Raw genomic sequence first — 27,521 nt, 5'->3', positions numbered from 1 at the left:
CCTTTAAGAGTTTGATAGTGTCTGGCCTTACATTTAGGTCTTTAATCCATTTTGAGTTTATGTTTGTGTGTGGTGTTAGGGAGTGTTCTAATTTCATACTTTTACATGTAGCTGTCCAGTTTTCCCAGCACCACTTATTGAAGAGGCTGTCTTTTCTCCACTGTATATCCTTCCCTCCTTTATCAATGATCTTTTTCTTTAACTATCTTTTGACCTAGCTCTTGGAATGCATCTCACTGATACAGCTTAATTGGCAGCACAGACAGAAAACAAGGAGAACGTGCAAAACAAACCTTTATTATTCCCTGTTGTTTAAAAGGGGAGGGTTTGGTATGAATCTAGGAAGCAGCCACTGCTTGTTGGCCTGCCAAGGAGGAGCTGAGATGGACTTCCCACTGCCCAGCAGCATTCCTTTTCTCTGTGTGTCTATGTGGTTCACATTTGTGTCAAGACAGGGTAAGAGGGTGGGACACGTTGAGTCTTAGAGAAATGGGTTTATTTCTGGTAGAAGAACCAGTAGAGCAGGAGCTCATGACAGCTATTTTTCAAATTGTCTGTTAGCCCAGGAACATCATAGTAAATATAAAAGAATAATCCTTTTGGTCAATAATCATCCCCAAAAGCCTGCAAAACAAGAGTGAAGTTCATTTTCCATGAATGAGATGTCTTTGCCTTGTTTCTCCAACAGCTTCCCTGGCCAGACAGTTCCTTTGTCGGGTGTGGCCAAGTGGGGAGAAAGAGAAGAGCAGCATTCCTAATGACCAGCTCCAGGCTTTGCTTAGGTGAGAGGCTCAGTTTCTATCCACAAGCCAAATAGCCTTCCATTTTGCCACTTTGTTCATTTTGCCATTTTGTTCAGGTCCCTTGTCTGGTCAAAAACTGAGAAATTACCTTGGTTAGGGGTAACTTGGAAGCAGTGAAGTAGGTTTGAAATTAACATAATTTGGAATATGTGGATTGTCATATCTTCATGTTCTGTTTTATACTGTCAGCTAGTTCTTTATTAAATCAAATCATAGAGGAAGTGGGGGAGTCTGCTGTTGTATCCTGCCTTGTTAACCAATGAGTCCGATATTTATTATTGCCTACCATATCCAAGACACAACCATCACTTCCAAGGTGTCTAACTGTATTTCCAACTGAGACATCATTTCCTTTACCTCCTGACAAGTATTTGGAATCCTTATTAAAAATAAGTATTGGGAGTTCCCTGGCGGTCCAGTGGTTAAGACTTGGCGCTTTCACTGCTATGGCCCCAGGTTCAATCCCTGGTTGGGGGACTAAGATCCCACAAGCCACGTGGTGCAGCCAAAAAATAAAAAATAAAATAAAGTAAAATAAATGCTAATAGTTGTTTTAAAGCTTAGTACCTGGTAATGTCTCAAGAAAGAAATCTTGATTTAGGAATTCTGTAACATGCGTTCATACTCCTATGGCTGTCAATGCAGCATCTACCTGGAGCACACAGACGGTGTTCTGAAGGCCATAGAGGAGATCGCCGGTGTTGGTGTCCCGGAACTGATCAACTCTCCTAAAGAGGCATCTTCCTCCACATTCCCTACACTGACCAGGTAAGGGAGTACTCTCCTCTTGTTCTCTCCCTAAGTTAGAATCACACTGTCTAATGTATGTAGTTTCCAATTAACTACCTTACTCTTTATCTAGTTCTGATACAGAGGGTAGGTACAATCATTCATTCAACACACACAGCATCTACTGTGCATTCTCTCCAAGCAGCCCTTAGCCCCAGCGCATGTGAAAGGACCTCACTGAGGAATGAATTTTCAGTAGTTACAGTCTTCAGCGGCATTGGATATTTAATCACCAGACTTCTATCAGTGCTTTCATCCTTTAAACGTGAAATTACTTATCCAGTATTTTAGCCATCTTTAGAAGGATACAGTGATTGTTGTATTTAACCATATAATGTCTCACTTAATGGGTTTTGTGTCTCATAATTTATATCAGTGGTTATCTGACACTTGTATGGTCTTCACAGTTTACAACACACTCTTACATCGTTTATCTCATTTGATCCTTTTGATGAATCTGAGGGTAGGTATCATTACCCCTGTTTCAGTGATGAGAAAAATGAGTGTTAGGGGGCTTGATCAATTGATACAGGCAATAAAGTAAATATGGAACTAGGAACTTAAACTCAGATCTTCTCACCACTACTTCCCTGCTCTTTACCACTACACTCACCCTTCATGAAGTTAATCCCCTTATTTCACAGGCCATCTTCTCAGCTCATTTCTAAATCCTTCCCACTCTCGCGTCCTCTTAGGGTGGGCCCTAGTTAAAGGACATTCAGAGAGGTGGGGAGGGAAATAACTTTTGGTTCCCTGGCTTCTTCCCAGGACTTTGTTTCTGAGCAGTGCATCATTGTGTGGGCATCATTCTTTTCTCTTCTAGGCACACGTTTGTCATTTTCTTCCGTGTGATGATGGCTGAACTAGAGAAGACAGTGAAAGGTCTTCAGGCTGGAACAGCAGCAGACTCGGAGCAGGTAAGTCAGATATTCCCACCCCAAGAAGTAGACTCTGGATTACTTGGAAGCCGCTGATTCTTCTACTCCTTGGGTCCAGAATTTTCTCCTAAGCTATTTCCTTCGAGTTACTAAGATCCAGGATTTTTTTTTCAAAGAGCTTCTGGTTTAATTTCCTTTCCCTCTGGTTGGAAGTGAGGATTGGGCTCTGTTTTCCCTGACTGCTTCCCAGGGGACTTGGGACTCTTTTGACCTAGTCTGGAAAAAAATATCTTTGGTTGCAGCATCATGTACCCGGCTGCAACTTGTGATCTGGCCTGAGTTGAGCAAGCCTGCTTGAGATGCTTTGGTAGCCTGGGCCTTGGTAGCCTGCTAACCAGAACTGAGCTAGCCTGCTGGGAGATAGGACTTGCATAGGGAATCACAGAAGCCACAGGGGGCTGATGGCCCAGAGGTATGTTGCAGAGGCGTTTTCCTACTTGGAAATTATTGAAGAGAGGTCCTCTTTTTAGAAAGTCTCTATAAGATACCCCAATGTTACCGCATACATGCAGGCCTCAGAGCCATCTTGTGGGTTCACTGGTTGCCACATCTCTGTACGAGGATAATTGGCTTAAATCTCTGTATAACTGTGTAGTTCAAGAACCATATATTAGTAGGAGGACAGTAAGAGAAGTATTTGCCTGTGATTCAAAGGTGTCTGTATATTTGGCTGCCTCCAGATTCATGAAGAGAAGCTCCTCTACTGGAACATGGCTGTTCGAGACTTCAGTATCCTCATCAACCTGATAAAGGTGAGTATGGAGGCTCCTTATCTCATCTCACTGGCTAATTGCAGGAACCACCAAGGGGCCTGGCTTCCAAAATGGACCCTCCCGCTCCTCTCCCCAGCCTCCCTTGGGGACCTGCTTCCCCCATCTTCCTCCCTATGCCCCACCCACCCTGGATAACCCCTTCCCCTCTTCCCGGGCAATGTCTTTTCCTTCTCTGCCTTCCTCCTTCCCATCTGTGCCACAGCACTTACTCTTTAATGGGTTCTTCCCCGTGTCATCCCCACCACCACCCCGCCGTGGGTCTGAGCACATTCCCCACTGTGTCCCTCTTCCAACCTGAGTGCCTTCTTTATCCCTCACGCATACTCTGTGCTCTCTCCCACTCCATGATTTTGCACAGACTGTTCCTCCAGCTTAGAATGTTGCTCTCTCTCCTTTCTGCCTCATCTACTCTTTCTTCAGGATTCAGATCAAGGTTTGGGGCCTCTGCAATGCCATCTTCTTAACATTCCCAGTTGGAATCAATTCCTTGTTCCTCTATGCTCCCCTCTTCCTTTTCTTGAACTTCAGTTACAGGGATTACTTCGTTCTGCTTTGTCATTGATTTGTTGACATGTTGGCCTGCCTTCTTCATTTTAGACATCTCTGCAACACTCAGAGCTGTGCTTTGCACGGTGGGGAGGAGGCTGGGGTGCTCAGAGGAGCAGACTTCAGCTTTGGTTTCTTGTCCTTCATCTCTCCAGGTGTTTGATAGCCGTCCTGTTCTGCATGTATGTTTGAAGGTGAGACCGGCCCTCTTTAGTGTTTGTTCTTCCTGTGAGTTAGCTGAGTGGAATTGCTTAATACCTTGCCCAAAAGCCAGTCTCCAGAGTCTGTGCTATCAGGTAGTCTAGAAAAGACCATGGATATGTTTTCCCATACTAGTTGGATGACAAGAGAAACCAATTTTCCTATGAGTTTGAAAACTTAGTCTTAGAAATAGGATGAGTGGCTTCAGGAGGAGTAGTCACTCCCTGCCATTCCTTCCCAGGCAATAGAAAGGAAGGAGGAGTGGGTGATTGCTCTTTTTAAAGCCCATGTGTGGCCTTATCAATGTGGGAGCTGGTGTTCTGGTATCTGCTGAACTCCTCTGTGGGGGGATATCCCAGATTAGCCCTAGATTTGATGGTAAACCCATCAAATCTTTGATAGCTTAAGAGCTAAAGAACACTATAGGGAGAATGCTTCTAGCCCCACTCTTGACAGTTCCTTCTAGCGGATGGTGCCCCATTCTCATTATCTCCTGGCTTCTCTCTTCCTCTTTACTCACTCCACCCTGGTGGCATTATGGGAGATGGGTGAGAAGGGGGAGTCATTTACCTGATTGGTAAATTGGGCAAGTGGTCATGTGCTTTCTCAGCTCTACCCAGTTCTTTCCTCTTGAGAGTAAGGTGTCCTCAGGGAGCTGGGGTTCCCCTCTGTTCCTCTGTGCCCTCATTCTCAAGCTGAGCAACACCCCTGTGCATTGACTGTGTCTGGCGTAGGTAAGTCTGCCTGATTCTGGGGCTTAGTTAGCAGGCCCATTTAGCTTTTGCATTAAGCTACATTCTCCAAATTAACCTTTTGGACCCTTTCCAATTTATTTTTTATATATAAAAATAAGAAAATAAACCCCCTGGTCTGGGAAATGTTATGCTGCCTTAGGCAGGGGCCTTTCAGGTAAAAGACCTCAGCTAGAGGTCAGCGCCAATGTGTCTCTTCTCTTCTTCAGTACGGGCGTCTCTTTGTGGAAGCATTTCTGAAGCAGTGTATGCCTCTCCTAGACTTCAGTTTTAGAAAACATCGGGTAAGAACTGAGAACAGAGAGCAAAGACATGTTCTGTACAGTTATTCAGAAGATATGTCCGCAGCGATTCCTGGGCTGGCATGGGGGTGGTCCCCTTGCCCAGGTTCTGGGCCACAGATCTGCTTAGGTACTTCTGGTCACTTCAGCTATCCCCAGAGATGCCCATGTAGGACTGAATGTTCCATAGTACATCCGCCTTCCTACTTCTCCTCCAGATTTGAGGATGGTTGTTGTTTTTAGCTTGATTTTATTGTGCTACTGCAGTCCCAGGACCTCACATATTAGTGTGTCATTTGCTTATTCCTGTGTGCTTTTCTAAGTCTGTTCTTGGGAATTGAAAAACAAAACAAACAAACGAAAAAAATCTCATTTGTGTCGTAAACTCTTGTTATAATGGACAGTCTTGAGAGTTTTTTACCCAAGTGGGATCCAAGACTAGAGTAGTGAAATAAGAATAGAAACAGGGACTCCCCTGGCAGTCCAGTGGTGAAGACTCCGCGCTTCCACTGTAGGGGTTGCGGGTACCATCCCTGGTCGGGGAACTAAGGTCCCGCATGCCCCACAGTGCAGCCAAAAATTTTAATTTAAAAATAAAAAGAACAGAAACAGAGATGATTACTTCTTACACATACTTAGCAAGTTGAACTTTGCAAAACACTCACAATATTTGGTTGGTTCCTCATAACTCAGAAAGATAAAGGGGAGGCTAGCCAGTGATCACTCCTCCTCCTATTTGAGGGCCAAATTAAGATAATTGTCTAGCATAATCTTGAAAAATTGTGAATCACTATGTTGTACACCTGAAACTTATATAATATTGTAAATCAACTATACCTCAATTTTAAAAAAGGAAGAGATGATTGTCCATATACAGCTGGAACCTGCAGGCTTGATCCTCTTTGGAACCCTTGGTTGCAAGAATATCTTGCACATAAAATGAAATGAGAACGTTTCATATGGCACTTACGAATGTTGTTGTTTATAGGAAGATGTTCTGAGTTTACTGGAAACCTTCCAGTTGAATACAAGGCTGCTTCATCACCTGTGTGGGCATTCCAAGGTAAGATGGAAAGCAGGTCACACCACTAACCCACCTGTTGGTTTAATCTGTGGTTGTGATTTTGGAGATCCGTGGGCTCCAGTGCCTTCTTCCTTTTTTACCCCTCTTGAGCCTTTATTTCTGGGACTATGTCTGTCCAAAGGCAGTTTATTCAGAGTGGTCAAATCCTCAGTTGCTGGCAGAGATTGGGTAATCATCTAGAGGGGAATTTCTGCATCTGAAATTTGACTCAAACTCCATAGCCCTGTTTCCTCCAGGAGCTCTTCTTTGGTGAGAGAATGTTGGTGGATGTGTCACTGCTACAAAGTACTCTGGGCAGGAGGAATATTATGTAAGTGATGACTCTGCTGGCGACAAGAGGTAGTTCTAAAAGCAGCTGTTTTTCGAGCTTTTCAGCTGTACTCCTTACTTGTCAAGGAACACATCTGTCTCTTGTGAGAACATGTGAGCATTAAAGGACTTTTCCACTTGAGCCTGGGGTTGAGCCAGTCTTGTTTTGTGTGAAGGAACACAGAACCATGGAGCTCTGCAGTCACTGGCAAGCCCAGTTCCTGTTGTTCAGTTCCGCCCCCGGTTCTAACTTTTTAAGGTGCTCAACAGTGGAATTTTATAAGGGCTCCCTCAGCTAAATAGGGATACTCTCTGTTGTTTAATATCAGTAGAATATACATTCAAGAATATTTTACGTAAATTCATTGATAATTGATCAATAAGAGGTTATGAAGAGGAACTGTGAGGTGTTAGTGGTATGTCTTCTAGGCTCTTTTAGCTTGAAGGACAGCTGCCATTCTCTTCGGAATACTCTGCCCGACTACTGCTCTTTGATGGAACATGTCTCTGGCCTGTACTGGCAGGGCATATGGTCTTATTCAGTGTTCAAGGTGTCAGGAATTCAAAAGTTTCTGTATAGGAAATGTGAAAGCATGATGATAAACCCAGATGAGTTGGATGCATTTGTTTCCATTCAGATTCACCAGGACACGAAACTCACCAAACATGTGCCTTTGCTCAAAAAGACCCTGGAGCTGTTAGTTTGCAGAGTGAAAGCCATGCTCATCCTCAACAATTGCAGAGAGGCTTTTTGGCTGGGCAATCTCAAAAACCGGGACTTGCAGGTAAGCCTGGGAGCCCGCCAGTAATAATCTCCTACTCCCTTTCTTTGTGAGAGCATTGGAAAGTATCTAAGGGAGGTCACCTAAACCCCACTCTCTCAATACTCAAAACTGCTTTTCTCAAATCTGTGACTGTTTAGCTCTTAACGTTAGGGTACATTGCCTTTGGGCCCTGGTTGCAGGTTGCACTCCTCATCCCAGGCAGCGAAGGCATCAAAACATACCATTGATATAAACAAGGCCTCAGACATAGAGGAGCAGATCAGGAAAACCTCTTCCCATAGCTAGAGGGACACCTTTAAGCCCTACTGTGGGTAGATTTAGAATATTTTTGTATATGGAAAAACTTTGTTTAGTTATTTTGGGTTTTTTCCCCTAAAAGCAGTCTGTCTTGTTCCTGACATTATTCTCTGGCTAATTTTAACAAATGAGCATTTCTTAGTTCTTTCAATTGTCTGACTGACTGGCTGAAATCTTGTGTTGCTTATACTACTACTTTGGAGTTATAGCATTTTTCAAGTACAGTCCAAGCCCTCCTCATTCATGCTTACAATATCTGAGTCTTAAAATCTTATATATGAAAAGAATAGTTCCCCAGAGAATTAGCTTCCTTTCTTCACATCAATCTCTTGTCTCCATGAGAAAATTGAAGCTCAGCAAAGTTAAGTAACTTATCATTCAGCCATAAGTGAGTGGAGCTAGGGTTTGAGTCCAAACAGTCCTGATCCAGATTTGATGTTCTTAAACCATTTTAGCCTCTGCATGGCCATTTGCGATTGGTGTGTTGGTGTTCATGCTCACATACCTTAAGGTATTTGGGAAATTTTAGAACCATATTCAGCATTACCTGAAAGAGTCACCAATACAGTCTGGCCTTGTAAAACTAGTATGATATTAGAATACAAAGGTGAACCTTTTGTAAAACTACATATTGTATCAGAGCCACAAGCATCTTAGAAATCTTGGGTTGATTATCTTCTCTAGATGCTGGATCACAGGTTGGTGTCCGTGTTTGACCATATTTGAATGACTGAATATCTTTCTTTGCCTTGTTTATAAACTAAGCCTTTCTCCCCTTGAGACCCCAAATGTGATCATTATAACCCACTGTTTGTCCTGGCCCATTCACATTTAGGGTGAAGAGATTATATCCCAGAATTCCCAGGAGAGCACAGCAGATGAGAGTGAGGATGATACGTCATCCCAGGTCTCCAAGAGCAAAGGAACAGAGGTATGTCTGTAAAAGGCACCAGAGTGGCATTGATGGTAGAGAGTGCAGAACTCCCTGCCTGATTTTATAATCAGATACTTCTATGCCCATCTCCATTCCCTCCAAAAAAGCTTCTGTGCTTATGTGAATTCTGTGGGGGCCAGAAAAAAAAAACAAACAAACCCCACACAATATTATAATCACTCAATATTTTAATCACAACTTGAGTATCTGGAGTTGTTTGTAGCATATGTTATAGAGTTGAAAATTCCCTTCCATTATAGCCTCCTGAATTCATGTCTGAAACCATTTTAGACGGGAGATAAGAAGAGGTCAAAGTGTTCTCTAAGTGTTGAGAAGAATGAGTTAAACCATTTAAACATGTTGTTTGAATATCTAAAATAGAAATATGAGAGCTAAAGCACAGAATCAAAAGCTGCTGCCACTGAGGACTAAAGTAAGAGTAGGAGTCCTTATGCTTTGGGGCTACTACCAGTGCTTTTGAGACTAAAGAAAGCTAAAGAAAAATGTATATATTTATAAAAGTTTGTTACAATTCAGGTGGGTTATAGATAGAAGCTGAGATTTAAGAACCCCTCCTGTGGATACAATTTGTAATGCAATTTGAGGCTGATGTGTAAGGATCATTTAGTATGAAAAATTCCTTTATTACACGGTCCTGTTTTATTTGTATAGAATATCTCCACCTTGTTCTCATAAAAAAGTTTTATGGCTTTTTTTTGTCCTATAAATTTATTTATTTTTGGCTGCGTTGGGTCTTTGTTGCTGCATGTGGGCTTTCGCTAGTTGTGGCGAGCGGGACCTACTCTTCGTTGTGGTGCACAGGCTTCTCATTGCAGTGGCTTCTCTTTGTTGCGGAGCACAGGCTTCAGTAGTTGTGGCACGCGGGCTTAGTTGCTCTGCGGCATGTGGGATCTTCCCGGACCAGGGCTCGAACCCGTGTCCCCTGCATTGGCAGGTGGATTCTTAACCACTGTGCCACCGGGGAAGTCCCCATAAAAAAGTTTTGAGGCAGACAGTATCCTAGTAGTTTGGTTTGCTTTGTCGTAAGCAAGCCTCCCAGATTAGATTTTACAAACCAGAGAGAATTTTACTCTGGATTCCTATTGGATTTTGAATTTAACAAACATTTCATTCAATATTGAATACCAATTTTGTTCCTATGTCACACACATGCAGTAGAGCTGGAGGGCTGTGGCTTGTTTACAAATCATGCATATTTGGTTGGGTTGCAGAATGGCATAAGTCAGTATCAAAATGGCTCCCTCCATCGTCTTGGCTTAGAGGCCATGATACAAGAATGGGAGAGCCTCTGATTCATTCTCAAAAGAGTGGTTTAAAACCTATCATTTGTTTTAACAACGATACAATACAGTCATATTTGCTGTGGGAGCAGTGTTGCAAGTCATGGCGTCGCCCGGATGACCTAAAATATTTAATTATCCTTTGTCTCTTAGGATGGTGAAGAAGATGAAGCAAGTAATGGAGAAAAGGAGCGAGAGAGTGATGAGAGTGACGATGACTCTGATTAGACCACAGAAAGATACTCCCTCCCCATCTCTGCCAGCTACTTAACATTTTGTGTTCAGGGTTTCAAATCTGCTGTCTGCCTTTCTAACTGGAAGCATCCTATTTTGTCCTTAAAGAAGGGGCTTTATTGAATCAACTTAATTGTGGATTTCACAGGTTGTCTACTAACATCAAAGACCGTGGCTCAGAATTCGAATGTAGTGTTACTTACCAATTTAGGCGAACATGGCAGTGCTGTGAAGCAGAGTAGTCATGATTCTGAGCTTCAGGAGCTAGTTTTGAAACTCTGGATTTATTCTAGAATTTAGGCTTGTACCAGTTTTACAAATAAATTCTGTTTCAAGTTCTGCCTCAGCTACCTCATTCCTCTTTTCGAATTTCCTTCATAGATGGAACTGAATTGGTGTTTGTGCAGAGAAATAATGGAGACTGGTAGAACACATCGGTTCTACCAGTTACAATCATATGTTCCCTATTACAAGGATCCTCTTATTTGAGATGAGAAGATATTTTGTGATCTTTTTTGGAGGAGTGACGAATTTCTTTTAATGCCCAAAGAAAGTCGAATGTTTGGCTGCTTTTTAAATTTTTGGTGGTCATGTAGATATGATAAAGGAGAAGATGGCAGCATCAAATTCATGTTAACTTTGCATATATAATTTTTATTTTAGTTCCACATTATTCTGAGTTATACCTATAATCTAGTTACAACAGGGCTACAGAATTACTTGTAGTTTATTAAAAATAGAACATTAGGAGTACATTTCAGCTAAAATGGGGAACTCTCATGTCTTCTGCCAGAAAGCCCAGTTTCAGTGCTGCTACCAAGTTCTTTTTTACCAGGCTGTAAATATTAATTAATATTTGTTATATTTCTACCCACTTTTATACTCTCTGGTAGTATTAGGGTGTGGCTGGTTAGGTTTTTATGTTGTTTTTTTGGTGGGGGAGGTTATTTGTTTTTTTAAATTAATCGTTGACCCACATATAGATTTTTGACCCCTGCATCCTCATGTACATAGAAATCCATATCTCCTTCCTTGACACTCTTTGTTTCCCCAACTCATTGTGGTCTTCAGTGTTGAAAAGAGTTCACAGTAGGCTCATTGGTTTATGTGGTTTGTTTAATGGTTCTTTATCACATGTACATGTCAATGCTAGTTTGACGCTAAATGGTTGTTCAGCTTTACAATAGAAATGTTCTCCCTTGGTCTGTCACTGGCCCATTTTTGGATGGGCAGAGAGGAGGGGGGCTCCTGAATTGTCACTGCTTGACTGAAAAGCAAGATGGCTGGGGCAAACACAGTTTCTTTTACACGGAAAGGTCTATGTAAGCTTCAGGCACATAGTGAAAGGCGTGGTGTGAGGAATGGGGATCAGATGGGGACACTTTACTTGGAGTGTTGCAAGGCAGAGGTGCACTTTTTGTACGTCACATACAGCAGGAGGATGGAGCGCAGCATCTGTTTGCACATGCTCACTGTCATCTGAATCTGAGGCTCCTTAAGTCCAGGGGGCCACTGGTGCTCCCGGCTGATGATTTTGCAAAAGGCTGACTTGTCTGAAACTCTGAAGGTCCCAGTCCACTTTGGCGGCTGAGCCGTGATGACCCTGCCAAAGACAGAATCCACTCCATTGAGGCAGACAGGCTGGGGCTTCCTGACCAGCCCTTTCTTGTTGTTCATGGTTCGGAGCTCTGACGTGTGGCAGGGCAACTTGGGACTCACCCCAGCCTCCAGGAATGGACTGTCTAGAACTAGAGTGACCTCTTGAAAGCACAGCTGCACTTCAAGATCAGAAGGGGTGTTGGGGAAGCAGGGGGAAGCCCTAAAGGGGTGCTTGGAAGAAGGTGTAGGTGTTGTATGCCGCAGCCATTGGAAGCTCTCATCCAGTGGGGTCCATGGTGACCAGAGCTGGTATCCTGCCATTGACAGTCCTAGAGGAGAGGAATCAGAACATGGAATCTTCCTAGCATGCTTTTGGCAAGGGCATGGCTGTTTAAATTCACATCTCTGTCTCATTATTGACTTTACTCTGTAGTTCTCATGAGAAGATTCCAGTAGATGTTATGATACTAGTAATTCTATAAAGGGCAGCAGAGGATAGTGACAAGTATTGAATCTGGCAACTGCTATGTGTACTTTATTAAACCTTATCACAAGCCTCTGAAGGTAGGTTTTTACCCATTTTACAGATGAGGAAATAGATTTGTCCAAAATGGAGTGTCCCTGTTCAGCATTAGGATCTGTGCTGTGTTGATAACTGCTGAAGTCAGAAGCTATGCCTCTCAGGTGGCAGAAGCTGCTGGCGTTTTATGATGAGACATTATTTGTGGATGGATGCTCAGAAAGGTGTGTCTTGCCAAATATTTGTGACTCTAAATCCCATGTATTTATACCGTTGGTTCTCAAAGTATGATTCTGGGACTAGAACCATGACAGTCATCTGGGAATGTGGCAGAAATGCAGATTCTTGGGCCTCACCTGAGACCTATATAGAATCAGAAACTCTGGGGGGAAGAGCCCTGCATTCTGCATTTAAACAAACCCTCCAGGGGAGTCTGATGGACCTTGTAGTTTGAGAACTTCTTATGCTGTTCCTTTAAGGAACTTCAGCTTTTACTATTCTTAATTATGGAGACAGTCTGCTCTCGGCCCTAAAAACCTCTTTTCTGACACAAGGGAGCAGCTCTCTCAGGGCCCTGAGCTACTTATATACCACCTCAGGGGAATTATACCAGGCTGGGAGGGGAAAAAAGTTCCAAAGGCCAGTCTTTTAAAGTTTTTAAAAGATTTTTCTGGTTCTTCTATGTGTGTTTTGTTTTTGTTTTTTTCTTATCTATGAAAGACCCACTGGTTAAGAACTTGATTTCCACCCCCCTCCCGCTTTGGAGATAAAGGAAAGGGCTGGGAGGATGTTGCTAACTCAAAATTTAACCAAGTAGAATTCGGACTTTCCATTTTTCTACTTTAAAATTGCCAGTATATAAAGGATTTCACTGAATTCAAGAGAAGCTAACAGTTTTTGAGCACCTACCTATTATCTTAAGGGGCATAGCATATCCCTTTTCTTTCCAGTCAAGTGTATTTCTCTGCCCCTTCTCTAGTCTCACTCAAAGGTAGCAGCAGGTCTGATCCCATCCCATCCAGTAATTGCCCAGGAAATACTGTGCAAAGTTTGACACCTCCACCATAGTTTGTGAGACAGTAAGATTCGTTTTTTAAAGGGAATTGTTAGTGACCTTTCAAACCAGAAGAGCTGCCCCTGACGGTGGTTAGTAGGAAAGGAGATTTGTTGATTTCCTCCAACTGGTACGTTTCTCCTGATCTATGCAGGCCCTTGTGCATACTGTTCAAGTATCTGGGCTGCCTTCGGATGAGAAATTGACACCCAAGGGATAGTTATCTATTCCAAACAGCCTGTGGAAGGCTTCTGGTACTTGATACTATGACCCTAGGAGCATACATCCAGGATCAGGGCTGCTCTGGTACACCACCAAGGCAAGGTGCCGGTGGAGGGCGTTAACGCCTCTGAGCATATGACCAAAAAAAGAAAAATCCCAGGAGCCTTTCCTCTGTTGTCTCCTAAGAGGAAATAGGGCCAGAGGGGAAAGGCTTTATCAAATGTCCAGCCTAAATATTAGGCAGAACCAACATGGGATGAAAGAGGGCTTCTGACCCCAGGTCTTTCCACCACTTTCACACTGTGTTCAAATAAAGATAGTTCACCCCCCACTCCTACCACCCAGAAGTCACCGTCATCCATTCCAGGAGGGGATGAATCTAGGAAGTCTGTTCAAGCTGCTCTAATAGCTCCCGGATAGGGAACACCTGGTTCTAGCCCAAAAGACTTCCCCTTCGTACCGTTCCTCCCATGCCAATGAAACCAGTCCCTCTATTTCCCCACCTGGGAAAGGGGAAAGCAGCGTCAAAGTGCAGCTGAGGTCCTCGTGAACTGTGAACTGCGATCCCGAGGGGCTGGAGCTTCCCTGAGTGAGGTAGGCTCCCCCTCCCAGCCGGAAGAGGGGCTTGTCCCCCGGGGGCCCCTACCGGGGGCGGGGGGCCAGACGGCTCTGGCCGAGGCAGCGGTGGCGGTGGGAGCCCGGTCCCGGTCCCACCATCCGGGCTGGGGGCTCACCTGCTGAGCCCGCTCGCACGCTCCAGAGTGGCGGCCGCTGTTCCCGGGCCGCATCTTTTCTCCACCCGGCGCCTGGCAACCGCCTTTGTGACCCAGGACCGCGGGGGAGCCCGAGCCGCAGGGGGGGGAGGGGTGGGGGCCTCGAGGCGCCCCAGCTAGGAACCCCCACCTGATTGGAACACCTGGTCCATGACTCAGGCTTCAGGAGCGCTGGTCCGAATCCCCGTCTCTGTTCCCCTCCACCTACTCCCCGCCTCGCCCCAGTGGTGTGCCTTTTTGATCTGGTCAGAGAGCACAACGCGCCCACTTCAAAGACTGTGGCCAGGAACCTGCATAAATATCCCGGGAGCTGTAGTTAGTGTTAAAATGTAAGCTCTACTCTTTAAACCCTGCTCTGGGTATTCGGGCTGAGTTACCCAGAATTCTGAAGGCCTTTGTTGCTGCATTGAAATGATCCCAATGCAGGGGCACAGAATTTATACGTGATCGCCTGTCAAGAGCAAACAAAGATATGTGTCTCCTTGACTTCCCAACCAAAAACTTTGCTTTCCGTTAAACCTCAAGAAGGAAGATTCTGTCCCATTCTCATAAAGCTGATAAACTGACACTTTCACCTTAATAAAGGAATGATCTGACTACTTTTAAACCTCACTGCAAACAACTACTCTGGAAGGCTGGGGGAAGAGAGGTCTACCCGGCTGACTCCTATATCCGCAGTGCCTATCACAGTGCCTGGCAGGGTGCAGTATTTGTAGGAGGAATTAGCTAATGGCCCACCTGCCCTTCCCTTGTATACCCAGAAATTGCCCTTGCACTTTGTGAACCATAGAACACAGCACAAACAAGAGCGGTCACCTTTTGCCCGGCTCTTTGGGTGAAGCTGAAGGGGAAAGACTGGGGCCCAGGGATGGGGTCAGGCTGAGATCCTGGTTTGGAAGACGAGATAGTCTTGAGGGACTTGTCAAGAATTGTCAGATGTCCACTGTGTGTGTGTGTGTGTGTGTGTGTGTGTACGCGTGCGTGCGCGCGCATGTGTATCCATGTGGAAGGAGAGATGAGTGGAGAGAGTTGGAGGTGGATAGAGGGGCAGAGAATGGTGAGTCTTGGAAAAGACTAAAGTGATTTTTTAAAAAAATATTTATTTTGGCTGCACTGGGTCTTAGTTGCGGCACTCGGGATCTTCATTGCGGCATGCAGACTCTTAGTTTCGGCATGCGTGCGTGATCTAGTTCCCCCACCGGGGATTGAACCCGGGCCCCCTGCATTGGCAGCGCGGAGTCTTACCCACTGGACCACCAGGGAAGTCCCCTGAGATGATTTTGAATTGCAACTTTTTTTTCACCCATTAAGTTTATTTTTATTTTCCTCTTGAATAAAAGACACTTGTTATGTAAAAAGCAAACAAAACAGTAGTTTTTATTGCACAGTTGTGTTTTTTAAATGAAAGTCCCCCAAAGCAGAATTGTATGATTAAGAATTGTTGGATAGAGAAGGCTTCATGCTGTAATGACAATCTGCACCACAGTCCTCTGTCTAATCTGCCCAACAATAAGGGATGTATTCCTGGAGGTACTATTTGCCATCACCTCCAAGTCTGATACTCCACCTCCACGGCTACCGTACATGTATAGAAAGCCAGAATCTCCCATACTTCATATTATTGATGATCTACAACATCAGTTTGGTCTGTATCATGCAACACAACATTCTGGTTGCACCATCCAGGGATTCTCGTGACAACAGCCGCATTTGCTCTGCTGAGAGCCCATATAATGTTTTTACAGTAGCCAGCAACATTGCCACACTGCACACACTATACCTATAGCCATGCAAATAATGGTCCAAGAACACATGATTGCAAAGGCAACTCAAATGACCACACAATGCAATCAAAACATTTCTTCAAGAATTTGATTTCACGCTGATTGCTATACCTGGAGTCACTGACAAGATCCCCAAGTTCTGTGAAGCGTGTGACAGACTCAAGGACAGGGACCTGTCTCCCTTATGCTGAGGCAGTCTATCACCCAGAAGCACTCCTTGCTGCACCAAGAGCATTCCTGAAGCTTGCCTGTGCAGCCCTGCATCACGCGTTGGGAACAATTCCTACAGTGAAGAATTACCACATTGGCAAACCCATAACTGGAGGAATGAATGGCAGAGAGCCTTCTGGATGCCTGGGTTTCATATTTAGGATCGATGTTTATTATTATTTTAGAAACCATTTACATGAAAATGTAGGAGAGCTCAGATGGACTTTAACCTGTTCTCAGAGTGGTACAGTGAAAAGATAACGGAGTCTGGAATCAGCGGGTGAAGGTCCACCACTTAATTGGCTCTGTGACCCTGGACTTCAGTTTTCTCATCTGTAAAATGGGAAACCTCTTCCTCACTTCCTTCCACAGGGTTTATGAGGATCCAGTGAGGTAGCAGCTATTAAAGCAGCATTATAGGGGCTTCCCTGGTGGCACAGTGGTTGAGAATCTGCCTGCCAATGCAGGGGACACGGGTTCGAGCCCTGGTCCGGGAAGATCCCACATGCAGCGGAGCAACTAAGCCCGTGCGCCACAACTACCGAGCCTGTGCTCTACAGCCTGTGAGCCACAACTACTGAGCCCGCGTACTGCAACTACTGAAGCCTGTGCGCCCAGAGCCCGTGCTCTGCAATGAGAGAAGCCACCTCAATGAGAAGCCCGCGCACCGCAACGAAGAGTAGCCCCCGCTCGCCACAACTAGAGAAAGCCTGTGCGAAGCAAAGAAGACCCAACACAGCCAAAAATAAATAAATTAAATAAATAAATTTATTTTGTTAAAAAAAGCAGCATTATAGCTTATAAGATCTTCTACCAGAGTACAGGACTGTTAGTAATGTTTTCTTCCCAGCTACTGCTAGAAGAAATCTGACTGTTCAGCATCACTTTTTAAAAAATAAAAGGCATTTACTGTACAAACGAGATTGTAAATATTCCCTGAAACAAAATTGCCCATAATTCCACTACCTTAACAAACCAGGTATTGACATTTTTTAGTATATCCTTGTCCTCAAGCAGACATAATTTTTGCCTAGTTGCAATGAAAAAAAAAACCATGCATTTTGTTTTCCCTTTCATTTATCATCTCCGTTATGTTGCCAGTTTTTCATAATTAGCATTTATATGACTGCATAATATTGCTCTAAGTGGCCATACCAATATTTAGCCATTCCCCAACTGTTGAGATTTATTTTTTAAAAACACGTAATGCCTCAAAGAACACCTTTGTGTATAAAGTGTTTTTTCTTTTTCAATAATTTTGTTAACACCTAAGTTAAAAAGTTTGAAAATTTTTACAGCTCTTGCTAACAATTTACAAATTTCCTTCTGAAGGCTTTGTGCCAGTTTACAGTGTGACCAGCTATTTACGAGTTTACCAATTTCCCCTCAGCCTATTCAACACTGAGTATTATCGTTAAAAAAAAATAACGTTTTGTTCATTTGATAATTGTAAGGTGGGACCTCATGTTGTGCTGTTAAAAGGCATTTTAAAAATGATTTGTATTTAATGTGGTTTAATTGGCTATGCCCAGCTTATTGTGGACACAGACCGCAAGCTTAGTTTGGAGCACCCGAGGTAAGGCGTGATGCGGGCCCATGCTCCCCCGCCATCGACCGTAACCTCCGGAGACAGATGTGGTGGTGGCGGTGGGGTTGGACTTTGCGTGCGCACTCCATTCTCCTCCCGGACCTGGAGGCGACGGTCTTCAGGGCCGTGGGAGCAGCGCGCAGAGGCCAGTGAGGACGTGACAATGCGCAGGCGCACCACAAGGCCCGTGGATTCGTGGGTGCCCCGGGACCGGTGTGGGCTGGCGGCGCAGGCGCACTGGCGGCCTGGAGGGTCGAGGCGCCTGCGCAGTCGCGCTTCCTTAGACTGCGGCCATGGCGGGGCAAGAGGATCCCGTGCAGCGGGAGATTCACCAGGACTGGGCGAACCGGGAGTACATTGAGGTCATCACCAGCAGCATCAAGAAAATCGCAGACTTTCTCAACTCGTTCGGTCAGCTGGCGAGCAGGGGGAGGCTGGGAGGAGGGAGGCCTGCTGAGGGAGGGCGCTGAGAAGCTTTGAAGGGGACTCGGGGAGCCTTGGGCTCCTGCTGGTTTTCGCTTCCTCCTTCAGGCCGCACCTTCCCCCTCTCGCCCTGACCCCTGGCCTCCACTGGGCAGTCCCTGTGGGGTGTTCCTGCCCCACGCTGAGCTCATCGGCTTCCTTGCCTTCACCCCGGATCCATTAACAAGTCTTTCCTTTTCCCGGATACGTCAGGCAGCCCCATCCATCGTCTGCTTCTTTTCTTCAGTCGCCTCCCTTCTTCCTCTGTGCTTCGCTTCCAGTCCCCACTTGGCGCTCGGAACGCAGCATGGGTGTGTCACTGCCTTGTAAAGACTAGACGGTTGCCCATCTCCTTCCGGATCGAGTCGAAACCCTTGAGCTCCGAGCCTCTTAGTCGCCCCTCCGGCCCCTCCTGTGGGTTCCTTCCTGTCTCCGCGCGCGCTGTGCTGAGTGGCAGCAGATGAGGGCACAGTAAGGTCCACATCGCGTCAGGCCATGGACATCTCTGCATTGCTAGTCTCTAGCCGACAGTGGGTGTTTTGTCTGCTTCTAGCAAAATCTTGCCTAGGCCTGCTCGTGACAGTTTTAAATTCTCTCCGCATTGTTCCACATGCTTCTGGACGGCAGGCCCCTAGCAGAGACCCCCTACCTCATGTTCTCCAAGTGTTTCTTTGAGAGAACTGAACACTGGGTAGACTTTCTATGTCATCACAAGGTGTGGGGATGACGTCTAGTGATCTTTTTCCAACTGGTGCGCTTCTGGTCCACTCTTTCAGCAACATTAAGCGATTAAGATTAAGGAGGGGACTCCGATGTTTTAAGAAAGATTTCAAAAGGAATTATTTTCTAGCTAGAGAACTGACAAGTCCTAAGGAGTATAAAGGTGACAGGGCAGGAGTCTTGTCAGAAAGCATCAGCAAGAGAAACTAGATCTGAGTACAAGGCTCTCTCAGGTTCTGTGGGGGACACAGAATAAGAACCATTTCCTGCATTGAAAGAATTTCTGCCTTGAAGATGAAATAAGGACAACTTCAGAACAAAGCAGAACGTTGTTTTTGTCCTAATATATTCACATACAGTGTGACTTGGTGTGATGGATTTCCTCGCTCGGAATGAGGGTGAAGGTAGTACTAATGAGAGATGAGAATAGTATAAATTATACGTCAGTGATACAAATTCACACATATAACTTAGTATAGAGGTTGTAGTAGGGAATGGTAGTCAAGAAGTCATAGATCTCATGTATCCTGAAATTATTTTTTAAGTTCTACGCAAACTATTTTGATGTTCTCATAATTGTCTCTCCTGCTTCCTTAGAGAGCTAAACTATTATTGGGGGTTCTTTAGGGCATTCTTTACTCATAACATTCCCTCAGAGGCAGAGCCAGATAAGAGAAAACAAAATGTTCCATGCTCCGGGAGGTATGGAGTGATGACAGGGTCACAGCTTTGACACTTTGGCTTAGTCTGGAGAGGCAGTGGAAAGTAGTTGGACAGATAACTGATGTGGAGAGTTTTTACTTTTAAAACCAGAAGCAAAAGGCTTCATTTATCTGGTAGGAGTTAGTATCTGATATGTAGACACAGACTATCCAAACAAAGTATTAAGAATGTCAGTTCAATAAATAAAGCATCTAGGGCTTCCCTGGTGGCGCAGTGGTTGAGAGTCCGCCTGCCGATTCAGGGAACACGGGTTCGTGCCCCGGTCCGGGAAGATCCCACATGCCGCGGAGCGGCTGGGCCCGTGAGCCATGGCCGCTGAGCCTGCGCTTCCGGAGCCTGTGCTCCGCAACGGGAGAGGCCACTGCAGTGAGAGGCCCGCGTACCGCAATAAATAAATAAATAAAAATAAATAAATAAAGCATCTAAAATAACAAGTTAAACTGGTGCTGTTGTTCAAAATGTAAAGGGATCTAGCATCTCACCTCCCCCAGTTTGGATCCAGGTAATGTAATAACTTCGTTTCTGAGCACGGAATCATATTATTAAGCATATAATAAACATACATTTATCTCTGACATAAAACTTCTTGACATATTACTGAAGTTTTAGTGGGTGAGTCTTGGAACTAACCGAAAATTGAGGAGTTTGAGCTTAGGATTGCGGAGGAGAAATGTCTCTTTTCTTGCTTTATAGGCAAGGAAATACCTGTTGTGAGATTTTAGCAGCTGCGTGTGAGTCCCATTTTATGATCAGATAGAGAATAAAGACTTTTTTTTTTCTTCAAAATTTCCAGCAAGTCCTAGACCAAGGAAGTAGACGCATAGGATTCCATTCCTCAGGAGCTGGAAGAAATGGCATCCCTTGGCTTAGGCCGTTATTCTCTCTTAAGGTGAGGATAATGGCCTAACGTTTGGAGTAATTACTAGGTGCTTTTTGAAGATTTTAGAAAGTGGATTTAGTCCTTTTAAAGAAAAGAACAATTAGTTACAAGTAAGAACAATTAGGAAGCACTATTAAAAGTTAAAGCAATTTATCTTAGCAGTTAGGTATACCTGAGGCAAGTTCCTGAAGATTGACGATATCACGATACAAGAGTTTAGACAAAGACCACCAGGCTGAGAAACTGGATAAATCATAAGGATAGACTTGAGTGTGTTGTCTTGGCATTGGATGACTCAGCATGAGTGAGTGTGGGATGTATTTTCCCTTTCTAAGCCCTTAGCATGACTCCTCAGTTCTGACATGTGTCTGGGGGGGGCTTTGTATTGTGTTTATAATGTGATTTGGTGGTGCAAAGATTTAGCTGGCGTTTATTTTGAGGGGGCATCTATAGCTTTTGGAAAATGGCAGCAGACCTATAATTCTCACCCTGACCGCAGAGACGTTGTGTAGGGCATGTGCTTTGGGGAGGGAACTGTTTTTCCAGGATACCTAATGATTCCGAACAGCTTTTACCCTGTGATTCCAGCTGGTGTGAGTAGAATTTTGATCTCTTTGTGGTTTACCCTTTCAGCGTTGGAGGACCACCTGAACCGGAGGACACACAGATCACGATGGAGCACTAGCATCCTAACACTGGGCCTATTCTGTACTTTGAATTGATGACATTTCTAAAAATAGATTGTTACAGATGATAGCTTTTTATTTTTACACCTTTTTTTCTGACTCTAAAGCTAATGTTCAGAGAAATGTAACCAAAAAAAAATAGAGAATGAGGCTGTTTTTAAATCTCAGTTCTTACACGTAGCCAACAAATACAGCTTGCCTCTTGTGACTCCAGCTGTGCGTGAGATGCTGTGAGAAAGGGATAAATAAGAATAAATGGGGCTTCCCTGGTGGCGCAGTGGTTGAGAGTCCGCCTGCCGATGCAGGGGACGCCGGTTCGGCCCCGGTCCGGGGAGATCCCACATGCCGCGGAGCGGCTGGGCCCGTGAGCCATGGCCGCTGAGCCTGCGCTTCCGGAGCCTGCGCTCCGCAAAGGGAGAGGCCACAGCAGTGAGAGGCCCGCGTACTGCAGGAAAAAAAAATTAATAAATAAAGAATAAATGGACATCGCCACTCCTAGGAAGTTTATAATTTTGTTGGAGAAATAAGACCTTGAGAGAAAGACAGTGTTGATTTTTGTAGGCTAAGGTTACGTGCGGTAAGAGTTCAGAGAAGTTGTCTGGTAACTGGCATTTGTTAGCGGTGGTAATGTATGCACACCATCAAGCACCCTGATGAGGACAACTGGCTTTTTCCATTACAGTCTGGTGATAATGTACATATAAATGCGTTGTGGTTTCAAATTTGTCCGGCTGCCGCATGGTTTCCCAGCATTTTGTTTGAATCGGGATGTATTTAATGGGATCTGAAATATGACTGAAGTTTCTAGAGTTCAACATTTTAAATTTTCAACCGTGCTTATCCATGCAGGCCAGTAACATAGTGCTGTTCTTGGATTCTGATTCGTCACCAGATTGACAGAGCTAGAACAGAACAGCCATCCAGGAAGGAACCCTCCCTCTCACCACCTTGCCCCTTCATTTTGGCAGACGTTTTTATGGGAAAAGACAGGTTGTCGGTGATAACATTCATGCTCTTACTGAATAGCATACACGATGTGCCTTTGAGCTTCTAAAAACCAGGCTGAAAAGAGATTAGGTCCTGTTGGGGCAGGCCTGGCAGTGGCAGTGTATCCGGGAAAAGGAGGGTGCTGAGGTGCTTCTCCTCAAGCTGGACCTGGGAATTAGAAGCAGCAGCACTAGCAGATTTAAAAAAAAAAAAAAAAAAGAAGAGCGAACAATGTCCGGAATAGGCAAATCCTTACAGAAGAGGGAGGATTATATCCATTCAGCAAAGACCTCTCAGAGGTCCACTTTGAATTGACTTGAAGGAGAATGTTTAAAAGGGCAAGATGAGTAAGATTTGGACTTGATGAAATGAAAGTCAAGGCAAGATCAGGGTGGGCAAGATTTGTTAAATTGGTTTCTGAAGCGCTTTTGCATAACATCCAGGGAAGAGATTAAAAGGAGGGGTGCGAGCTAAGTGTTAGATCACTGGGTGGGAGAGTGTCTCGGAGAGCGGATATTGTAAACTTCAGAAGTGAGGATTATTGAGAGATGACTGAAGAACAGTTTTGGGAGGAGTATGGGAGTAATTAGCATGCCAGGAAACCTTTTTCTCCCGGATATTGAGAACAGTTGGAGGAAGAGTAGCCAAGTGATTTGTGTCAGAGAAGTTTGCAGGGGGAACGGAATTTTAGGGCAAATCTAGGTTTCCTTTTGGGTGAGGTGGTAAAAGAGATTGGAAAAGGTAGGGGAAGGAAAGGAATTTTTTGCAGATGAAAGGTGGGATCCACAGGGTATTTGATGTTCTCCAAGTTTTCTCTTGTTCTGAAAGGCCTGTGCAGGTGCTGATGGGACATCAGGCGCCCTTAGAGCAGCAGCAGTGAGTTGGCTTCCATGAGCTCAGAAACACCACACCTTCCCTCCTCCTCAGGGTCTGCTGCTTCCTTGGCCTCTGCTTTTCTTCCCTATTGAGATTATTTTCTTCCTCTTGTCTTTTCCCCTCTCTTGAAACTCTTGGTTTGCCCATTAGCAAATGGCCATCTGCACAGCCTTGCTGTATTAGTTTTCTCTTTTCTGTTGCTACCGTAACAGATTAACACAAATATAGTGGCTTAAACCACATACATTTATTATCTTACAGTTGTGTAGATCAGAAGTCCAACACTGGTTCGCTGGGCTGAAATCACAACGTCAGCAGGGCCGGAGGCTCTAGAAGAGGAGCTGCTTCCTTGCCCGTAGGTTGTTGGCAGAATTCAGTTTCTTGCAGCTGTAAGACTAAGGTCCCTGTTTCCTTGCTGGCTGTCAGCTAAGGACCACGCCCAGCTTCTAAAGGTCACTTGCATCCCTTGGTTTATGGCCACCTCCCTCCATCTTCAAAGCCAACAGTGGCAGGTTGAGTCCCTCTCACACTTCGAGTCTCTCCTTCCACCTTTCTTCTGCCTTTCTCTTTTCCATGTATGGATTTGTGATTAGATGGGGCCCATCTGGATAATCCAAGATCTTAAGGTCCTTAACTTCAATCACATGTGCAAAGTCCCTTTGCCTGTAGGATACATATTCACAGGTTCTGGGGATTAGAGCGTGGACATCTTGTGGGGGGGTGAGGCGGCATTATTCTCTGCCTGCCACATTTGGTAGGAAGTTAGGCAGATCCTCTCTAAGCAGCTGTGCTCCTAAGATACTTCTCACCTTATCCTCCCACGGCCTTGTTTTGCCCGCTCGCTCTTCTTATCTGTGCTCTGCATGATATACCATTCGTCCTCTTCGTCTTAGGGGCTGTGTGTGTGTTTGTGTCTGGAATGGCATTAATCCTGAACGTCAGTCTTCTTTTACCAGATATGTCTTGTCGTTCAAGACTCGCAACGCTAAACGAGAAATTGACAGCTCTTGAACGGAGAATAGAGTACATTGAAGCAAGGGTGAGTATGATGGGCAAGGGCCTTCCTCATGAGGCAGGCATGGCTGTGCAAGAGAGAATGCACATTTCCACTTGTTGCAGAAAAAACCTGGAAGCAGAAACAGGCTTAGAGAAGTTAACTACCTTGCCTGATTTTAAACCAGCTTTCTGGGACTCTGAAGCTGTCATCTTTTCTACCGCTCCCAGCTACCTAGGATAGAAAATAAGACTTTTTTTTTTTATTTTTTTTAGACCCCTCTAATGCTTTTGAATTTATCTGATTGTCAATTTTCCTTTGACAGGTGACAAAAGGTGAGACCCTCACCTAGAACTGTGCCATGCTGCTGCTGGGAAGTTGCTTTTACAGAACGCAGACCCTCGTGGGAAAGGCCCCAGCAGCCTTCAGCTCCTTCCTCTCTGCTTAAAGAGCAACAGGGCTTATTTTTGTTTTTCTTTTTTTCAAAAATGTGGCCTTTGGGCTCTGCCGTGTACACCCAGCAGTGTGATGTGGCGTGTGGGGAGGAGTCCAGGGGAACTCTCAGAAGCAACATTAGGCATTCTGCTTCTTCAGTGACACTTTGTAGAACTACTTGTCAACATATTTGAGACGCAAAGAGCCAAAAGCTGGGACTCTGTCAAGGTCCTCCCCACCTCTCTCTTTCTCTCTCTCCCAGCCTTTCCTTGCAGCTCTCATTGCCTCTGCACTGATTCTATAAACGGTCTTTGTCTCCTCCCCACCTTTGGCCAGGGGTCAGAAGCAGTCCTGGCTGAGGTGCCCTGGCGAGGTGGCTGCCAGAGGATGTTGTTGCTAACCCACCAGTCTCTTGTCCTTCGGGGGGGGGTCAAGTCCAGGCCCCCGCTTGGCTTGAAAAGGGACATTTTCAGAGTTTTCTCGCTCTCACTTGGGGTGTCTTTATCTCTCATATTTCCCTAATAAACTCCTCAACTTTATGTGACTGCTGTGATTGGTGGGGAGAGGAGCTAGAGATGGGGCTCACGTATTCCACTGAAATCAGATGTGTGGGATTCTTATTCTAACAGCAAACTTTCAGATGTAGCTGTTTGATCAACCCTAGGTGGCTTGCCAGCTGGAGCCCCCGTATCTGGACCTCGCGCTAATTCATCCTGGGAATCGTTTGGTCGTTCAGTGGACGTTTACCAAGTACTTAGTATGTAGGCACTTTATGCTCCAATAAAATATACAGTGTTGAATCAGGCGTGATGCTTACAGTCTATTGAAATACCAGCATCTACACAATTTAACTGCGATCCAGGGCAGACTATTAGTTTTTTAAGGTACAAGCTAAATGTCTACTTCTTTTTGAAAAGCAAATCATTTAAACAGAAGAGTCTAAAACTTTTCATTCTAGCATCAAAGCCTGCTATAAACTTGTGCCAACCCACTCCTAAAGGCTTAACCCCTGTTTAGAATTTTCATTTTAGTCATGTAAAACTCATTTCTCCCTATTCAAATCTTACCTGCCACTCAAGGTCTAGCTTAAGCTGAACCTCCTCCATAAAGTTTTCCTAACTTTACTTTTCATTCAGTGCTGCCCTGTTCCTTTTCTCAGTCCCTCCCATCCTGCCATACTAATACTGCACTTCAGCCCTGGGTTTGATCTTGTTTTCTGCCTTAGTGTCTGCATCGTACAGTATACATCAGTGCCTTTGCCTGTGTTGCTCAGCTGGTACCTTGCAAAAGGCAGGTAGTCAGCAAATAGCAATTGAACTGACTTGGCAGGGCTCAAGCTGCTTTGCATTGTCACATCTGAGCTTAGATCCGTGCTTAGACCGGTGGAAGACCATTTTAAGTAGTACCTTCACTTAAAAATGTGGTATTACAACGGAGGCAATACTGACCCCCTTTACTTTGGTAAGTGCTGTTTTTCAACATTATTGAGCTCATCTGAGGTGATTTAACAATCGCTTGAGTTCATTATTCATAATATCTTCTCTATCCTTTCTGAGATAAATAAGTACCTGTAAAGTTCAAGTTTTAGATTATCCGGTGCTCTGCAGTCAGTTTAACAGATACTTACTAAGTTCCGACTATGTGCGAGGACTATAACAAGATAGTGATAGAGGCAAAAGTGACGATAATCTATAGAAGCCAGAAAAACCCTTAGATGACGTGAAAATGATAATTTTTTTATGGTCCTATAGACATTCTGTTAATTTGTTGATATCAAAGTAATATTTCTAAAAAAGTTAGTTCCCTAAATACCGTGTTGCTAATGGTAAGCTGCTGGTTGTAAGGAGAGCAACTGGCGTGGGAACCAGTGAGCCTAACCTCCTCCTGCTTACCTGGCACTTTGAGGTATCAGAGTGCTTTCCTGTGTAACTGTCAATACCCCCTTTATAAAATGAGCCTCGGCTCGCTCACGGATATGTAACTAGTATTGTCTGTAACTTACTGAGTGTTACCACGTGCTAGATGTGCTAAGTGCTTTGTCTGCTCTATTTCATTTAGTCCTCAAGCCCTAAGAAGTAGGCGTTCTTACCTCCATGCAGTTCTTTAGAGAGGCTGAAACTTGTCCAGAGTCATACAAAGTAAGGAAAGGTGCTGGACTTTGGACCTAGACCTGCCTGCCTCAGACTGCTCTAACCTTTCCACTCCCGAGTGTGGTATAACCACATCTAAAACTTCCTTTCTCGTTCCTACTTCAGTGCTATTAGATAATTTTTTTAAAATATAAATTTATTTTATATATTTTATTTTTGGCAGCGTTAGGTCTTCGTTGCTGCACGCGGGCTTTCTCTAGTTGCGGCGAGCGGGGCCTACTCTTCGTTGCGGTGCGCAGGCTTCTCATTGCGGTGGCTTCTCTTGCTGTGGAGCACGGGCTCTAGGTGTGCGGGCTTCAGTAGTTGCAGCACGTGGGCTCAGTAGTTGTGGCTCGCAGGCTCTAGAGCGCAGGCTCAGTAGTTGTGGCGCACGGGCTTAGTTGCTCCGCTGCATGTGGGATCTTCCCGGACCAGGGCTCGAACCCGTGTCCCCTGCATTGGAAGGCGGATTCTTTTTTTGTTTTTAAACATCTTTATTGGAGTATAATTGCTTTACAATGGTGTGTTAGTTTCTGCTTTATAACAAAGTGAATCAGCTATACATACACATATATCCCCATATCTCTTCCCTCTTGCGTCTCCCTCCCTCCCACCCTCCCTATCCCACTCCTCTAGGTGGTCACAAAGCACCAAGCTGATCTCCCTGTGCTATGCGGCTGCTTCTCACTGGCTGTGTTTTACATTTGGTAGTGTATATATGTCCATGCCACTTTCTCACTTCATTCCAGCTTACCCTTCCCCCTCCCTGTGTCCTCAAGTCCATTCTCTAGTAGGTCTGCGTCTTTATTCCCATCTTGCCCCTAGGTTCTTCATGACCTTTTTTTTTTTTTT

The 27,521-nt window shown here is 44.8% G+C and overlaps 3 protein-coding genes across 9 annotated transcripts in view; 2 read left to right on the top strand and 1 right to left on the bottom strand.

The window, feature by feature from the left end:
• The window catches only part of FANCD2 (FA complementation group D2), a 59,201-nt gene extending 48,765 nt beyond the window's left edge, over positions 1-10,436 (top strand). For 2 of the 7 annotated variants that reach the window (XM_007113728.4, XM_028479654.2), the window contains 10 exons: positions 689-782; positions 1,449-1,571; positions 2,416-2,509; positions 3,211-3,282; positions 4,005-4,043; positions 5,012-5,086; positions 6,072-6,146; positions 7,115-7,261; positions 8,394-8,489; positions 9,947-10,430. In XM_007113728.4, the coding sequence (XP_007113790.1) occupies positions 689-782; positions 1,449-1,571; positions 2,416-2,509; positions 3,211-3,282; positions 4,005-4,043; positions 5,012-5,086; positions 6,072-6,146; positions 7,115-7,261; positions 8,394-8,489; positions 9,947-10,021 (890 nt within the window). In that variant the 3' untranslated portion in view covers positions 10,022-10,430. Of the gene's footprint in view, positions 1-688; positions 783-1,448; positions 1,572-2,415; positions 2,510-3,210; positions 3,283-4,004; positions 4,044-5,011; positions 5,087-6,071; positions 6,147-7,114; positions 7,262-8,393; positions 8,490-9,946 lie in introns of all 7 variants that reach the window. The other 5 variants (XM_028479650.2, XM_007113727.4, XM_028479653.2 and 2 more) reach the window with 5 other exon arrangements.
• A 689-nt stretch (positions 10,437-11,125) lies between these two features.
• On the bottom strand, positions 11,126-12,002 carry FANCD2OS (FANCD2 opposite strand). The gene has a single exon (XM_007113724.4). It carries the CDS (start codon positions 11,945-11,947, stop codon positions 11,411-11,413), a length of 537 nt encoding a protein of 178 aa, XP_007113786.3. The 5' UTR covers positions 11,948-12,002; the 3' UTR covers positions 11,126-11,410.
• Positions 12,003-18,029: 6,027 nt separating this feature from the next.
• BRK1 (BRICK1 subunit of SCAR/WAVE actin nucleating complex) lies at positions 18,030-25,345 on the top strand. The gene is made up of 3 exons (XM_007113723.4): positions 18,030-18,188; positions 24,068-24,150; positions 24,431-25,345. Exons 1-3 carry the CDS (start codon positions 18,071-18,073, stop codon positions 24,455-24,457), a joined length of 228 nt encoding a protein of 75 aa, XP_007113785.1. The 5' UTR covers positions 18,030-18,070; the 3' UTR covers positions 24,458-25,345.
• Positions 25,346-27,521: the final 2,176 nt, after the last annotated feature.

The sequence above is a fragment of the Physeter macrocephalus genome, chromosome 18 (assembly GCF_002837175.3).
Source record: "Physeter macrocephalus isolate SW-GA chromosome 18, ASM283717v5, whole genome shotgun sequence".
In the NCBI taxonomy this organism is placed as follows: Eukaryota; Metazoa; Chordata; class Mammalia; order Artiodactyla; family Physeteridae; genus Physeter; species Physeter macrocephalus.
This window is presented reverse-complemented; position numbering and strand designations above follow the sequence as displayed.